This window comes from Rattus rattus, chromosome 2 (genome assembly GCF_011064425.1).
Source record: "Rattus rattus isolate New Zealand chromosome 2, Rrattus_CSIRO_v1, whole genome shotgun sequence".
Classification (NCBI taxonomy): Eukaryota; Metazoa; Chordata; class Mammalia; order Rodentia; family Muridae; genus Rattus; species Rattus rattus.
This window is the reverse complement of record NC_046155.1, coordinates 195,611,616-195,628,413: the sequence shown is the minus strand read 5'-3', so window position 1 is coordinate 195,628,413 and position 16,798 is coordinate 195,611,616. Positions and strand designations below refer to the sequence as shown.

Here is a 16,798-nt window from a genome sequence, read left to right as displayed (position 1 = left end):
TTTAGCTACTTTTACTTGGTTTGATGTTTGATATAATCTCATAATTTTTATAAAGCATTTGGAAAGCTAAAGAATATTATTTATAGAATTTGGTGTTTAGAGGAAACCATGAAGGAAAGGCAGTTTTCCAAGATAAAACATGGAAACATGTAGTGTAATTGTGAGTATCTTGTCCTGGAAAGCCTCTTGGTATTTTTCCATATTTTAGTAATAGGTAAAAGTTACAGACATTTAGTTCAAAAGAATTTGCTAGATGATGTTGTGCATATTTTCCAAATTGAAGGAGAGTTGACCAAGATTGTTCATTGATAGACAGTAACAATGTTTGAACTTTAAGTATTTTAGGCCAATATTAACTTTGCTCACTATTACCAAGGTTTTACTAAGTCTAGCAAAAGCTTTTGAGAAACTCAACCCTAAACAGAAATAATGTAATTTTTACTAGGATGTGTAACATATCTGTTTCATATTCATAGACATTCACACATGTCTTAGTTGAGGTTTTATTGCTGTGAAGAGATACCATGATCACAGGAGCTATAAAGGAAAACATTTAATTGGGGCTAATGATTTAGCCCGTTATCATCATGGCGGCAAGCAGGCAGACATGGTGCTGGAGAAGGCGCCGAGAGTTTTCGTCTGGATCCGCAGGCAGCTTAAGAAGACTCTCAGCCACATTGGGGGAGCTTGAGCAAGAGAGGCCTCGAAGCTCCCCACCCCAAGACTACACATATTTCAACAAGGCCATACCTCCTAATGGTGATATGGGTCTGTGTAAACCGCTATACCACACATACTGAACATGCACATACATAAGAAAGTACATACATGTGGAAAGTTTGGAAGGCATCCTGCCAGCCTTTAACAGTGGTTAATTTTGAAGACCGCTGGAAGTAGTAAGAGTGCAGGGATTGATAGCTTTATAAATGTAAAAGTTCCACAGCATTTTCTAGCATGCTGTTTGTTTGTAATACTTTGTCCAGACTCAAAATAGTGTGTCCTTTAGTTTTGGGAAGAAAGGCAGAGTTCGTGTATTTTAACAATTTCAGTCAGTGTTTCTTATTGTAAACGGACTCATTGTAAAGGGTTTTGAGTTCTAAAGCCTAATTGAGGATTGCATAAAATTCATGTTTAGGTGAATTTTATCAAGTTATGTGGTAAGTAGATTCACAAACTCCTTTAAGTTTTTGGTTAAGATGTGTTTGGTTATTAGGTTGACACCATCGCATAGTATGTTTCCCCAATCCATCTTTCCTAGGGACCAATTCATTGTGTAGATTTACATGGTTCCAAGTGGATAGACTTGTTTTCTTTCTGTTTGTGTTTTGTTCATGTTTTTGTAGTACTTAGTTATTTTTATGTTATGTGTATGTGTTTTATCTGCATTTACGTCTGTGTATCAGTTGCACCTCGGCTTTTGTGAACGGCCATTCACGTTCTGGGAATTGACTTGGATCCTTTGGAAGAGCTTGAATGCTCCTGCCAGCCCCGTTTGTTGTTTAGCCAAGGGTTTGCTCTGTAGCCCAGCTACCTTGAACTCGCTCCCTGTTTCTGTTCCCCATACTGGGGTTACAGGCATGGGCCTCCATACTTGTCTAGTTTTGTCTCGGAAACTTAAAACACTTCTGTGAGCCAAAAGACTTGTGTGAAACATGAGTCGACAACATATTTGATGTGCTTCTATAAAAGTTTTATTTCCAGGCTACATGGAAAGCACTTTTGCGAGCCACCTTGCCTACTTCCCCCAGATTATTTTATTATAAAACGTCACAGATGATGTCAGTGATTATTTGAGGAAAGCATCGTGGTGCAGTGATCTTTCCTTCTCTCCCATTTGTATCCTCATGTTGGTGAGTGACTGGAAAGCCTTTAGTCCTACCAGAGCAGAGTACCAAGTTTTTGAAAGTTAAAATAATACAGGAAGAAATTTATACCAGTTCCCATGGCTTTGGCATTACACATCTTTGACTGAAGTCAATCTGCATTCAAGTGAATTTAGTCATGAAGAAGTTAGGTAAATTCATTCTGCTAGCTAATTTTGGCTATCTAATTACTTTTAGGGTCTATGTGTATGTATTTAGGTAAATATTAGCCATTGTGGATGATATGGAAAAATAAAACAACTTTAATGGCTGTTGTTTAATGTGAGGTCAGAGTAGCTGGGAAGGGAAGGAGATAGCTCTGGGTGTTTGTAAAAATGCTGGCATTAGGTTAAGATTTTAGATGTAAGAGGGATTCACTTTCCACATTTGTCTCAATACACAACATCCTGTTTGGTACCACTGTACTTTTGTGCTACTTTATATTTGTTAATCTCTTTTTTGGGGGGAGGAGGTGTTTTGAGACAGGGTTTCTCTGTGTAGCCGTGGCTGTTGTGGAACTAGACTGCGCTGGCCATGAAGGTTATTTGAGAGATTTTGCTTTGAGCGAGTAGTATTACCTAGACAATTTAATGTTTTCTTTATCTTGTAACTTCTTAATCCTACCTTTTGATAGCTGTGGGCTATAGCATTGTCTTTCAGAAAATACTTAATTTCTTGGGGCTGGAGAGATGGTAAGGGAGTTAAGAGCACATGTTCCTCCTGCAGAGTCTGTGTGCTTACTCCTTACTCCAGTTACATGGTATCCGATGCCCTCTTTGGCCTCCACGGGCACCAGATGCACACAGTGTCCCGTCTGTACACAGGCAAACCACTCTTACACATGGAATAAAAATAGTTAAAAAATACTTAGTGTGGCTTACAATCCAAAAATCTAGTATGTGTCCTGATTAAGTGGTCAACAGGTCTGATGAAGTGTTGCTGAAGATTGATCATTGTGCTTCATCTTTTCTGTTGAAGCAGGGTTTGATGGCACGGAGATAGGAGGATTGCTACAAGTTTGATGCTGACTTTGAGTACATAGGGTGACATTTTATGGGCTGGGAGAGGGAGGGATGGTAGGGTTTGTTTTGCTTTTAGAAAATTTTTTATGTTTATTTTATCTAATTGACAATTTTTTTAATGTTTTTGTATTTAGTTCTTATATTTAGGAAATTGTGATAAAATGTTTGCTTATTATTTAATGTATTAGATATTTCTATTATTTTTTTAAGATTTGTTTATTTATTTTTTGTATGCAAGAACACTGTAACTCTTCAGACACACCAGACAAGGGGATCAGATCCTATTACAGATGGTTGTGAGTCATCATGTGGTTGCTGGGAATTGAACTCAGGACCTCTGGAAGAGCAGTCACTGCTCTTAACCACTCAGCCATCTATGTCTTCAGCCCCCCCATTTTTGTTATTTCTAAGATACATAAGAACACTTATACATAAGAAATAAGAGGACTGGAGAGATGGCACTCACCTTCTATACCCTTCCCACTTCCTGTAACGCCTCCTCTTACATTGTAGACAAATTACCTGGTGCGTTTGTGTATTTCAGATATGTCAGAGAGAGAGAGAGAGACAGACAGAGACAGAGACAGAGAGAGATGGAGACAGAGAGAGACAGAGACAGAGAAAGGGAGACAGAGAGATAGAGAGGACAGGGACAGAGAATGAGTTTTCACATTCTTATTAGACATTATTTTTTTTCCTCCCCTTCCTTTCCTCTTTCCTTTTATGAGACAAGATTTCTTTATGTATCCATGGCCATTTTGCAACTCAGTCTGTAGACCAGGCTGGCCTGGAAATCAGAGATCCAACTGCCTGTCTCCTGAGTGCTGGGATTACAGGTGTGTTATAAACCACAGCCTTCCAGCCCATGTTAGAGCCAGTAAAAAAGAAACAGAAGCAGATAGAAAAGATTCTGTCCTTGCCTTCTCCCTCTTCTCCTTCCCATCTTCCAGCATCCTTTTGTCTGATCTCCTGATTGGCCACAGGTTAGGCCTCTGCTGGTTCCTATGCTTACGTTGGGTACACTGCTCTTTGGCTGTCTTCTGGCCTGCTCTTTTACTTTTGAGTCGCCAGGTAGTTTTGTTTAGTCCAGAGTTTTCAGCTGCTGTCAGGGAGGGGCTGCAGAAGGGGACATGTATTCGACCTTGGCCAGAACTGTGTACTTTTAGCCCTCTCATTCCAAGGATTTGGAAAGGAGGCACACATTTGCTGATTGAAAGGACTTTTATGTACACAAGTTTTTGTGACTTAAATATAGTTCTTTAAATAATATTTATAGGGAAAGATGATGCTTATTTTTTGCTACAAATGCAATTTTGAACTTAGATTCTAAAATATTTTCCTTTTAAGTAGCCTTCAAAACTGTGATACTATCTTTAGGCATTTACTATACTTGAAAAATAGGATTCTTAATTTAATTATAATTCATATGATAGTGCTTATAGCCCATAGGAAGGGTGTCTAGCTGTAAAACATCAAAATTCATGTTGTTGTTATAATAGTGTTTTTGTTTTTGTTTTTTCTCTTTTTTTCGGAGCTGGGGACCAAACCCAGGGCCTTGCGGTTGCTAGGCAAGCACTGTACCACTGAGCTAAATCCCCAACCCCTATAATAGTGTTGATAGCCATTTTTACTTATAATTTTTGACTCTGGGGATTGTGCCACCAGGAGTCACATGCTAAATGTCAAATCTGCTACTCAAACTGCTTTAGGTTAGGGTATTAGGAAAATAAGTATCCCCTCTTTGAATATCTTGTACTTTGAAGAATGTTTTAGGTTTTTTTATTCAGAGAAAGATGGACAGAATTGCACACTCTTCTGTGTGCTGTTACAGTCCTCACTATATCTTCCTGTAGTTTAGACTGTTAGTCCATTAGATTATTGTCTACCTCCAGAAGCATGTGAGTTTAATGACAGACTTGTTGGCCCATCTTACATTCCTGGTTTTGGATGAATGCTGTGCTGTCAGATTATACATATGTTGTTTTTCCTTCTTTCTGTTTTTTTAAAACATTATAGATTTTCCGTATTAAAATATTTTAAGATAGAAAATGGTCAGTCAGAGATAACTCAGTAGGTAAAAGCCACTTGCTGTCAAGGCAGATGATCTGACCCACATGGTAGGAGAGAACTCCTGAAAGTTGTTGTCTGACTTCTGCTGGCACGTGTGTACACTCACACACGAATAAATGTAATTAAAGTATGTTTTAACGGGGAAGAAAGATAAACATGCCTTTAAAAAGGGCACCTATGTTGATCATAGTTTATTTTTATTATAAGTCATTTTTTGTTTTGTTGTTTTATAATTACATATTCTGTTTCCCCTTTGCCTTTGGATTACTTTGTCCTGAGTCCTTTAGTGTGAAGTAGGGACTCAGCCTTTGCCTTTGAAAGTCCAGTCTGGAATTCCCAAAAATGTGACATCTGCTACCAGCCCTGACTCTTGAAAACATGGCTTTTAAAGACTAAAATTCTTGGTAAAATTTTTGAGACGAGTTAAGAGAATGTCAGTGATCTAACTAAAATAATTTTGAAGTTGCTTGACAAAATTCATTAAGTATGACAGCCACGTGAGCCATATTCATCCATCCTTTATCTTGGGAGTTGAGGCTTGAGAACAGTTCTCTTTAAAAAGTGTACAAAGCTCTTGTGTGACTTCTCCCAAAGAGTCAGGAACTGATGTCTGTTCCCTTCAGGTAAGGCATGTGGGAGAGGATTGTGTCCAAGTGTGGCTCAGTGACCTGAACTTATTGAGGTCACTTAGAAGAGCATGGTGACTTAAAGACAGCTGAAAGGTTCTTCACAGCATGGTTGATAGTTGGGACCCTGGAGTTGACTGCTCAGCTTCTAGGCTGCTTTACAAAGTTTTCTCCTACCAGTTGTTTACTGCTTCCATAACTGTGGGGAGGACCTCATGAGACTTGGAGCATTTTGAGACCTTTGAGTTTTTATTTGTTTGTTTGTTTGTTTGTTTGTTTGTTTGTTTGTTTTTCAAAACTTGGTTTCTCAGTGGTAGCTTTGGCTGCCCTGGAACTCACTTTGTAGATCAGGCAGGCCTTAAACTCAGAGGTTTCCCCTGCCTGTGCCTTCTGAGTGCTGGGTTTAAAGGTGTATACCACCATACCTTGCTTTTTTAGATAACAGTTTTATTGAGACATATTCACACTATACATTTCATCTTTTAAAGTGTACAACACATAGGCTTTTGTAGATTACACTAATTATTCTTTAAACTATAGTAACCCGGTGCTTTCTGTGTGTCTGTGTTGGGTGAACCTCACACAAGTTTGAAGAAATAATCTACCAATCTATCTTAGTATTTTATCTGCCCCCTTTTTTGTAATGTTCTGAGCTTGGTCTGGTGACAACCCCCAACTTCTGGCTCAGATTGGACTAGCAGTGTTTCTTTCTTTTTAGTACGTATAAATGGTTGTAAGTTTCTGCAGTAGCCATCATACAAAGAAGAGTATCCTTCCTGAACAGAGGAGTACTAAACACAGATATCTGAAGGTAGTTTGGCAGGCAACATAAAAAGCAATTAGTCTCCTTTTGAGGCCTGGGATTTCTCCAGCCACAGTGTTTTTTTTATCCTGGCTTACAGTAACAGAGAAAATAGTGGTCTTATCCATCACTGTCACTGACAAATCTTACCTGGTGTCCTCATAGTGTGCAGAGTCTATAATCAGGCAGGTTTGTTGGGGACAGTTACACAGCAGGTTGTAGAGTGTATTCCAGAAAGTTAGCTGAGAGAGCAAGTGTCATTCAGCTCTTGAACAGTTGGAATTCTCCAAGTCCTGCAACCAGGACTGTGTTGTGCTAGCAAAAAAGGGATCTACCATCTAATTACCATCTAATTTGTGCATACAACCAGCATCAGTGACCATAGGCTTTATGATTTATGGTGAATGGGGCGGGGCTTTCTGACCAATAATTCATAGGGGTATAGCGCGGTGTGGGCACAGGGATTTTCATTATTAACCTTATAGCTTCTGTGAGTGGTGGGTTTTTTGTTTTTTTGTTTTGGAGGGGGGTACATTTATTTAAACTAATTAGTTTTGTTCTTTCAGTATTTTCTAAATCTGAGATACTCAGTGGTTGGTATTATATAATGAAACCTCACAAAGAGTGAGCAGGATCTTTGAACATCCATGACTGTCCTTTTGAGGAAGTACTTGTTGGTTTTAGGAAACAGTAGATAGCAGAATAATAATGATATGATAATGATAATGGCTTGGCAAGTTCCATGTACAAGTTCCAAGCATGAGGAGATTGTGTCACTTGTTCTGGCAGAAGAGCATTGGTGAGATGCAGCAGTCTGGTTGGAGTCAGTTTTCATGAGCTCTCCTGGTTCCTCATCCTGGAGTGCTTCTGGGGATGCCATGCACTTCTGCCTGCACACGCTCACTGGTGCAGGATAGTTGATCACACTGTGAACCTGATATTGTGTTGTCTACTGGGAAAACCTGTTTATAGTTGCGGTGTGACTCAGCCTTAGCACACACTTTTAATCACAAAGAATGAAGGCAAAGTTAGTTTGTAGAAGAAAGCAGCCATGTTTGAAAGTGATGTCTGATTGGGTAGCAGACAAAGTAACAAATCAGAGAAAGATTTGATAGAATAGGATATGCTCAACTCTCAAAAGAACAGGAGAGGTGATTTAAGAGAGAGCAGTGCAGACAGAGAGGGGGCAGTTTTACCAGGACAGTTGTACAGAGACGGGCTTTAGAGAGAGAACAAGCTAATAACACAGGTGAAGATTGAATGAGTCAGAGAAGGAGGAGTCTGAAGATTAGAAGGGATGGCCAGAGTTAGTATGAGGAAATTCAGAGGCCGAGAAAGAAACCAGATTGAATCCGTTATCTTGCAGAGGAGTTTGAACCAACCAGCCAGAGATTAGAGAGAACAAGAAAGGGGAGTGTATTCAGCAGTCTCAGACACTGAAAACATTCTAGGCCTAGATTAGATTACATGGAGGTTAGAAGCTTCCAGTACTAGGCCTAGCTTAGGAGATGAGGCAGTGAGCCTTGGAAACAATGATTGCCTCAGGTCAGTGGAGTTGCCTAGCAGTTGCTTGCTTGGCTAGGAACCAGGGGAAGCAGGGTCTAGTTTGTGCCTACCTTGACTGCCACTGTGGTTTCTCAGTATAATTTGTTGCATATTCCAGGGCACTAATTCCCCTTCCTTTCCAAGTCTTTCTGTAACGGTTCATTGTTAAGGGCCTCATCTACATTCTGAATTTGTCTCTCCTATATTTAAGATCTAGAAATTACCTTAGTACTTAGTATACAATGAGGGGTAGGTATGCGGAGCATAGCACTTCTGTGGAATAAGTTCTCAGCTTTTTTCCCTCACGGATTCAAGGTGTCAGGCTGGTTGCTGGCCTGTGCAGCAAGCGCCTTTATACAGAAGCCACGTCACTGACCCTCCTGACTGCCCTCTCTTCTGTTTCATAATCTCTTTCACTGTTTAATTTTTACCCCAGGTTACAAATCTTTATATCTGATAAGGGTTTTTAAGGACAGATACGTTTGTTTCTCACCAACAGCAGATCAATACCTTCATGTCATCCTTCCTTATTTTCTACTGTGTGTGTGTGTGCTAGGTTAGAGGCCAATATAGAGAATAAAATATTGTACGTTGTTTTTTAGTTGTTTTGTGTTCTTTGTAGACAGAAAGATGAACCTCAGTTGAATGCCTTATGGCCCAAATAAAGACATATAACTGCCACTATAGCCTGATTACACACTACACAATGCTACGGGAACATTCTCCCCTTTCCTAAAAGATGCTCTACTCAAATGGCCCCACCACACAGAGCTATTGCTACACAAGGAGACATACCCTTTCCCTCATATTGGGGAACAGTAGTCATATTGGGATTATCCCTTATGGATTCTCCACCCTTAGACAGATTGGCCTCATTTGCTGGGGCTGTGGAATGACTCCTCTTTGTCTTATTTTGGTTATAGTAGTCCCTTTGGACACCAGTTGTGTTGTGTGACTATTCCTAGCAAGAAATGAATAAACACCTTTATCTCAGGACACTGTTGACAGATCAAAGAAATAGTTGCACCCATACAGCTGGACAAAGCAGTAAGCTTATTAGGGTTAGTTTTGGCAGCATGAAGGGCCTGTCCAGCATGATGAAACCTGCATCTTAGAACTTCCTGAGTCTGATATGTTTTATCTTTAACCTCTGTGTGTAGTTTGCCTTTTGAATTTTCTGAATGTGCTGATCCTCTTTACTGGAGAGAATGTTCAATTTGGAGGACATACATTTGTAAGAGCTATGACTGTATTTTATTTTTCCCAATGTTCTAATTGGTTCTAATTGGTAGGAAACTTTCATATAACCCATTTTTATGGTGTCTTAAACAGTTGAAAATAATTTTTTTTATAGTTCTTGAGGTTAGGCAGTGTAGGCTGACCGTGAGTTCCTGGGAGAAACTGTTCTTGGCTGATGCATATCTGCCTTCTCACAGAGAAAGGGAGGATGGGGTGCTGAAAGTACTGTGTATGTGTGAGCCAAAGCCCTAAGGGGTCCATATGATGTCATTTAATCACCTCCAAAGAGACCCTATATCTAAATATAGTGGAGGCTGGGACTTTTGAAGAGGATGGTCTGTGGAAATAAATGGTAGTTTTCAAGGTAACTTAAACAAGAGACCTGAAGTCTCTGGCTCAATGCCTGAGTCCCCCAAAGAACAGTGTTTTTACTTCACACTTAAGTTCTTTCAGCACTTGTTTTCATGTCACCAAGTCCAGTTTTGATACTGCTGATGGTTGGGTTTGAGACAGTGCTCGTTGTTGCAGTAATAGGGTGGGACAATGGCTCCCTTGACAAAGTAGTGAGACCCTAGGAGGATGTGTTGTCCAGCAGCTATGTATGTGCTGTGATCATGGTTTCCTTGGTTCATCAGATACCGACTTCATTTTCTAGAAGCTGATGACATCTCTTACCTGTTGTTTCTTGTCCTTCTTTTCATTTTGAAAGTTATTTACTGCCTTCTGAACAGGAGGAAGAAACAATTATGTCTGGTCAGCATGCAATTTTGAAAGTGTCAAGATTGGATTGGCAGGAACTTAGGCTTTTGAAGTCTTTGGAGATTTGAGAGACACTGATCCATATTTTCAAAGCCCTAAAAGGTTATTTTGGGAAGAGATGAATTATTTTTATTTTAGATTCATACCTTCTCTTAATTCATTTGGTTAGAGTCCTCAGCCTTGAAGGCACAGATGAACCTGTGCTGATGTCTCTTGAGGCTTCTGGGACATGACCTATAATAAATTCTGTTAGGCTCTTCCAAAGCCATAGGACTGATTGGGTATTAGTCAAATCAGGAAGGAAATGAAAATGTTTTTAAAAATTTTGTTTGAAATAGTATGAATGTTGTATTAAAATTGGGTGCTGAGTCTCAGTATATCGGCGGTAGGAGTGTTTGGTTATTTTGGTTCAAAGTTTATTGGTGTCTTGCTATGAGAGTAGAGCCAAACAGATGTGATGATCTATTAGGAGCACTGCACCTCACTAGTCAGTGCTCTGTCAGCATAATGAAACACTTCAGAGAGTAGTCCTCAGCTTCTCCTTTAGGAGGTTCTAGAATATGATGCTTGCATTGGGTTCTGTTCAGGTAATGGCCCTCATTAGTAGCAGGAGCGTTTACTGTGTACCTATGATTGCATGAGGCAGGGATTCAAGGAGCTTAGTGTGGCCAAGTTCAAGCTTGGCCTCTCTTAGGAAACCTCTAAAGTGTAACATGAGAACACTCCCTCCTCCCAATTGGGGCTTCTCTTTGTAGCCCTGGCTGTCCTGCAACTCATTTTGTAGACCAGGGTGGACTTGAACGCAAGAGACTCACCTGCCTCTGCCTCCTAGTGCTAGGATTAAAGGTGTAGACTCATTGCTGGCCACATAAGAGCAACTTTATTCTGTTGATATTGCCCACAAATGTGTTCGGGCCTTTCTTTTTCTTTTTCTTTTTCTTTTTTTTTTTCCCCCGGAGCTGGGGACCGAACCCAGGGCCTTGCGCTTGCTAGGCAAGCGCTCTACCACTGAGCTAAATCCCCAACCCCCGGGCCTTTCTTTTTACACCCCACTGCCACAGTTGGAGTCAACCTTCTTAGTGTCTGTTGGGACCTGATTTTAGTGAGATGATGTAATGAACACGTGTGCCCCCAGAGGACACTGAAGAGAAAGGTTGCTTGCGATGTTAACTGGAATCTTAGATTGCTTTCTGTTGGCATCACAGTTGGGCTGTCGTTAGCCAGGTAACTTCTTAGATTGTTTATTCGTGTTGGTCACCATCACCTTTACCTTTGTAGCAGTTCTTTTTAAAATTCAAAGATTAGACATAATTAGGCAGATTAATGACTTCAGAGGTGACTGGCCAGACCTGTGAAGACATAAGAGAAACTTGGCACTAGGGATTATAAAAGCCTTCCTCATTGGTGATTTAGGGAGAGGTACAAGTTAACTAGTGGGCAAGCCCTGGGAGAAAGTATCTGAACAGACTACAGAGAATGGACTGTGGCAGGGACTGAGAAGAGTGCAGGAGCCAAGAGCAGAGAGGAGTAGAGACTGATCTTGCTGATGGGAGCGGCCAGTGCCTTCAATGCAGTTTGGTTTTGCCCAGAGGGAAGTGATGGAAGTGGTGATTTTTTCCCCCCCTTTTTTTACTATAACCACCATAAAAGGACTTGCCTTATTTAAGTGTTCTTCAGGTGGGGAGTGGTGATTTAGACTGGTCTATGTTCTGGCTTAAAGCTCAGAGTATGTCTTCACCATAGTATCACTGAACACAGCAGAATTTTTAGTCAGCTTTCATTTGACCACAGTTCTCTATTGTCTAATTTTTCTTAAATTATTTCTCTCTGAGCATTATAGGAGGAGTTTTAAAATAGATCAAGAGGTAGACTGTTTTGGACCATTAGAATCCTTGAGATTTAAAAAGGATTATTCACTGATTATTCTTTGCTGCCCTCCCCTTTCATTAAGGCCCACTGTATCCATAGCTAGCTCGGCTTTTTCTCAAACTCAGACATACCTACATCTCTCTCAAATGCTGGGCGTAGAGGTGTGCACTGGCTTTACAAAGCATAATTGTGAAAATGTACAAAGTCAGCGATCTCACTGTGGCCATTTTGAGTATATTCACTACATTGTGCAACCATAATTACAATTAACTTTAGAATATTTTTATTACCTTTCATAGAATTGCTAATCATAAGTTTTCCCTCATCCTCTCAATACCTGTATTAAACCTAGGGCCTCACGTGCTACCTATCCAGTTTTCTTTTTAACTTAGCATAGTATTTCCAAGGGCCAGGCACATGTTTGTAATCGTAACCATTCGCTAGGCCGAAGCCAAAGAATGGCCAGTTTGAGGCCAAAATGGACAATTTAGTGAGATGTCTTACCTCTCCCTAAACAGTTCTCAAGACTCATTCGTATTATATATCTAAGGATCTAACTCCTCTTTATGGCTGACAGACAGTTCAGTTAAAACATAGCATCACTTCGTTTGGGTTGTTGCTACTTTTTCAGTGAGGTTTTAATGGACTTTACATTGAATAGCTCTGCATTGATCATTAGGTGCAGGGTTTCCTTTTCTTTTTTGAGGCAGAGTCTCAACTGTATATCGCCATGGCTGACCTGTTCTGGAATTTGCTTTTGTAGCAGGCTGACCTCAAATTCACAGAGATCAGTCTGCCTCTTTTTCCCAAGTATTGGGATTAAAGTTGTCTGCCACCATATTCAGTGTCAGAGGCACAAACTGTAATGTGAATGGTTCTTTTTAGCTCACTTAGGTGTGGATGTAGGAGCAGGAATGACTTTACTATCTGTTGAGAAGCTGCTCTGCTGTAGTGTTTTATCTTTTTCTATTTAGTGTGCATATGTGTGTGCATGTGTGTGGGGGAAAGGGGACATATGCATACTATAGCAAGCCTGTGGAAGGACAACTTGTCAGGTGGCAGTGGTTCTTCATTTCCACCTTGTAGATTTTGGAGAATGAACTCAGATTGCTGTTGTTAGGTTTGGCGGCAATCCCCTCCCCCCATGGAGCCACATTGCCAGCTTGTAAGCAGAGTTCTAGAGTTGCTGCACCATTCGGTATTCTTCATAGTGTGTGAGGATTCTAAGTTTTACGTTCTCTCTCTCTTTCTGCTTACTGACTATGACAGAGCAAGTGGGAGGTACTAGCAGATTGTGATTCCCCATCCCCTGCGCTTAGTGTTGTTGAGCTTGACTTTTTAGAAACGATGTCCTTTATGTTTCATTGAGAATAAAAAATAGAAATTCTAGTAGTTTCATGATTGCCTAGTATACTTAACCTTTGCTTTTCTTTTCCCTTCAGTTGTATTCGCTGAATGACTATAAGCCACCCATTTCTAAAGCAAAAATGACCCAGATTACAAAGGCAGCCATCAAAGCTATTAAGGTGAGTAACAAATTTTACTTTTGTGTCTTCAAAAGAAAATAACCCTTATATTTGTGTGTGTATATGTATGTGTGTGTATGGGGGGTGGGGAGGTAATACATGTACCATGCACAAAGGGTCCTGTAGAGTCCAGACTGTGTCAGGCATCTTCCTGCATTGTGTTCCACCCCCCCCCCAACCCCCCACCCCCTTTTTTGAGATAGTCTGTGGGAAAGTATTACATTGTCAATTTGACATGATCTAGAATTAGTTGGGAGATGGTCTTGGGGTTTGCTGCCTGTGGGGAATTACCATTCTGGATGGTGGAACTATTTCCCATCCTAGAATCCTGGCCTGTATAAACAGATAGTGGGGGCAGAGTAGCAGCAGCCGTCCTCATCATTTGCTGCTGCTGCTGCTGCTGCTGCTGCTGCACCTGCACTTAGTAACTAGCGTTGTCACACTGTAGGGTGTGCTTGTGAATGTCTGGCAATTAGAGGACAGCTGCCTCTCTTTTCACCACAGGATGTGAAGGTTGAACTCATGCCCTTGAGTTTATTTGGGAAGTACTTTTAAACACTGAGCCATGCCCGTTTCTTTTTGCTTTGACTGGATTTGTGTGTGACCAAGTGTCTCAGGTTTCTGATTTTATAACTTCTCTGACATGAAGACTGACCTGGAACTGTACTGAATTGGCTTTCATTGGGATATTGTCATAGTAACAGGAAAATAAACTATTTAGTTAGAGCTCTCTAAGAAATAGGAGGTTCTGTTTAAATGGGATTTATTAAAGTGGTTTTTAGACTGTACTTTGAGCAGTCCACCAATGGCTGTCTCAAGACAGAAAGGCAGAAAGTCTGGTTGCTGTCGTCCCAGTCTAGAAGCTATCTAGAGAGCTGCAAGTTTTCAGTCCTATGTTAGACTCCTGAAGAAATAGGTTTAACACCAGCATAAAGAATAAATGCCTCAGCAGCAGGGTGGATGGACTTGCAGGTAAGAATGAGGGCAAGTAGATAAAATGCCAAAGCTTCCTTTTTTCTTGGTCTTTTATGTGGGTGGCTACCAGAAGGTATGGCCCAGAGGTAAGGTGGGGTTTGCCACCTCAAATGATCTGTGCTCATAGGTGTGCCCTGCAATTTGTATTTAGATGATTCCAGATGTAGTTAAGTGACAGTCAAGATTAATCTGAATTTTGAAACAACCTGACATACAGTCACATTCTCTCTTGCTTAAATTCCAAATGACAACAATTACCAGCTCATACCTAACATAAGTGCACTATGTATTTCAGAATAGGTGGCCCTGAGTTGTACCTCAATCTGTATCACGTTATATGAAAGAGACAGAATAAAAGCAACACAAATATCTACACTATACATGTGCATATGCACAAACACCTTCTTAACAAAATAGGACAGAAGCACTTATGTCTGTTACAGCTGTCCTTTCTTCATCTGTTCGCTCACCACTTGAATTTTTGTGGGTGCTTGAGAACTGAACTCCAGCCTGCATGCTTGTTCACTGTTTGCCCAGCTCCTCCCTAGTTTTATAAAAGAATGGATTTTATATATTTACTTCAACTTTACAGTATTAATACATTCTCCTTGTAGAAAATAAATCTGCCACTTAAAAAAAACCCACATTTACATAAAAAACACATTTTGAAAAGAATCTTCCAGCTAGAGACAGGTTCTGTGCTCCGGTTTGCAGAGGACTGGGTTCAGTTCCCATCACCCACAAGGTCACTCACAGCTGGCTCAGTCCTCTCCAGTTTTAGAGGGTTCAGTGCCTTCTGACCCCCAAGGCCACTGGGCACATACCTGGTTCACACATGTACATGTAGGGAAAACACTCATACACAGAAAACAAATTTTGAAACAAGCATTTCCCTTATAGTACAGGTGTTAGTTTTGATATAACCACACCACAGAGCAAAGGTGTTCTGATACTGGCATTTGTCACTACACTGACGCAAAATTTTAACTCTAACTAGGTGAAAAACTTGGAAATAAAATTTAGTGTGTTGGTTTTTTCTCTTATTGGTTGTATATAGATCTGAAAACAAATCATGGAAAATAATTGTGTGCTTCAAAGTGTATAAAGTACTTGAATTTTAGGAAGAGACCAGGGAAAGTTATTCATTGCCCTGATGCAGTGAGCTTTGAGCCTGCATTAACTGATCCATACTCTGGAACCACAGGGAAAGGTTGGACTCTGGAGAAGAACACATGATAATTTGTTTAAAAAAATCTTTTCAAATTCAGTCATACATAGTTTCTTGTCTACCGGTCTAAGATTTCCTTCTAGCAAGGATATTAAAAATGGATGATTGCTTCTATTTAAGTAGGTACTAACATATGAATATTTAGTGATTAAAATATTAGCTCTAACTAGACCCAGCAGCTATTAAATTGCCTTTTGAATTATTGCAACATATTAACCAACAAAGTCCTAATTACTAGTAACTACTACCAGAAGAAATTTACTTGATTTCTTTTTAAAGTTTAAAAATATTAAGTTTGTGTGTGTGTGTGTGTGTGTGTGTGTGTGTGTGTGTGTGTGTGTGTGTGTGTGTGTGTGTGTGTTTGCCATGGCATCTGCTTAAAGACCAGAGGACAAACTTACATGTATTAATTCTTTTCTTTTGTGTGGGTCCTAGGGACCAAACTCAGCTTGTTAGTCAGGCTTCTGTGACAAGCACCTTTACTTGATGAGCCATCTTGCCAGTCTTTGTGTGTATATGTGTGTGAGTGTGCATGTAAATCCCCATATTTTTATGTAAAAACAAACAAAACAAAACAAAAAAATCAAAGGTGAGGTATAAAGATAGTGACAAGCACATTTAAGCACATTTAAGATTATGAAAGAGGCTAGTTAGTGTGTCTGTTTTAAGTGCGTCTGATAGGCCTGGTGTGCATAAGCTTATTCTCTTGTAGTTTACACTATTTCCAATGATCTGATTCTTTGGATAATGGTTCTAAGAATATGCAAACATGTATGTTAATACCAGCAGTACTAGTCTGAAAAATTAGTAATTGGTATATTTCATGAAAAACTTCAAAGTATGCTTTCTTAAAGATTTCTTTGCTTTTGTTTTTTTGACAAGGTTTCACTGTAGCGGAGATTGGCCCCAGCTTGTCATCACTTAGTCTCAGCCTCACTGAGGCTGGAATTACAGGCATATTCTGCCCTGACCAGCTAGAATGGTTTTACACAGCACACTTTAGATGCATTCACTGTGCGTAAGTTTTAGAGGATTGCTTAAAAAATTCAGTGTGATAGCTAGTTTCCTGTAAGGTGAATGATGTGAAACCCAAAAGTTTGACTAAAATTTATTATTTTAATTGACCTTTGGAGTTCTTAAGCCTGTGGTTATCAGAAAAATTTAATCAAGCAAACTGATTTTAGAATCGTTTTCTTTCTCTTTTTCTACAGTTCTATAAACATGTGGTACAGAGTGTTGAGAAATTCATTCAGAAAGTAAGTACATGTGCTCCTT

At 39.9% G+C, this 16,798-nt stretch overlaps 1 protein-coding gene across 5 annotated transcripts in view; it reads left to right on the top strand.

Moving 5' to 3' along the window:
• The window catches only part of Scaf8 (SR-related CTD associated factor 8), a 128,832-nt gene that overhangs the window by 11,773 nt on the left and 100,261 nt on the right, over positions 1 to 16,798 (top strand). For all 5 annotated transcript variants that reach the window (XM_032894760.1, XM_032894765.1, XM_032894762.1 and 2 more), the window contains 2 exons: positions 13,237 to 13,320; positions 16,735 to 16,779. In XM_032894760.1, the coding sequence (XP_032750651.1) occupies positions 13,237 to 13,320; positions 16,735 to 16,779 (129 nt within the window). The remainder of the gene's footprint in view (positions 1 to 13,236; positions 13,321 to 16,734; positions 16,780 to 16,798) is intronic.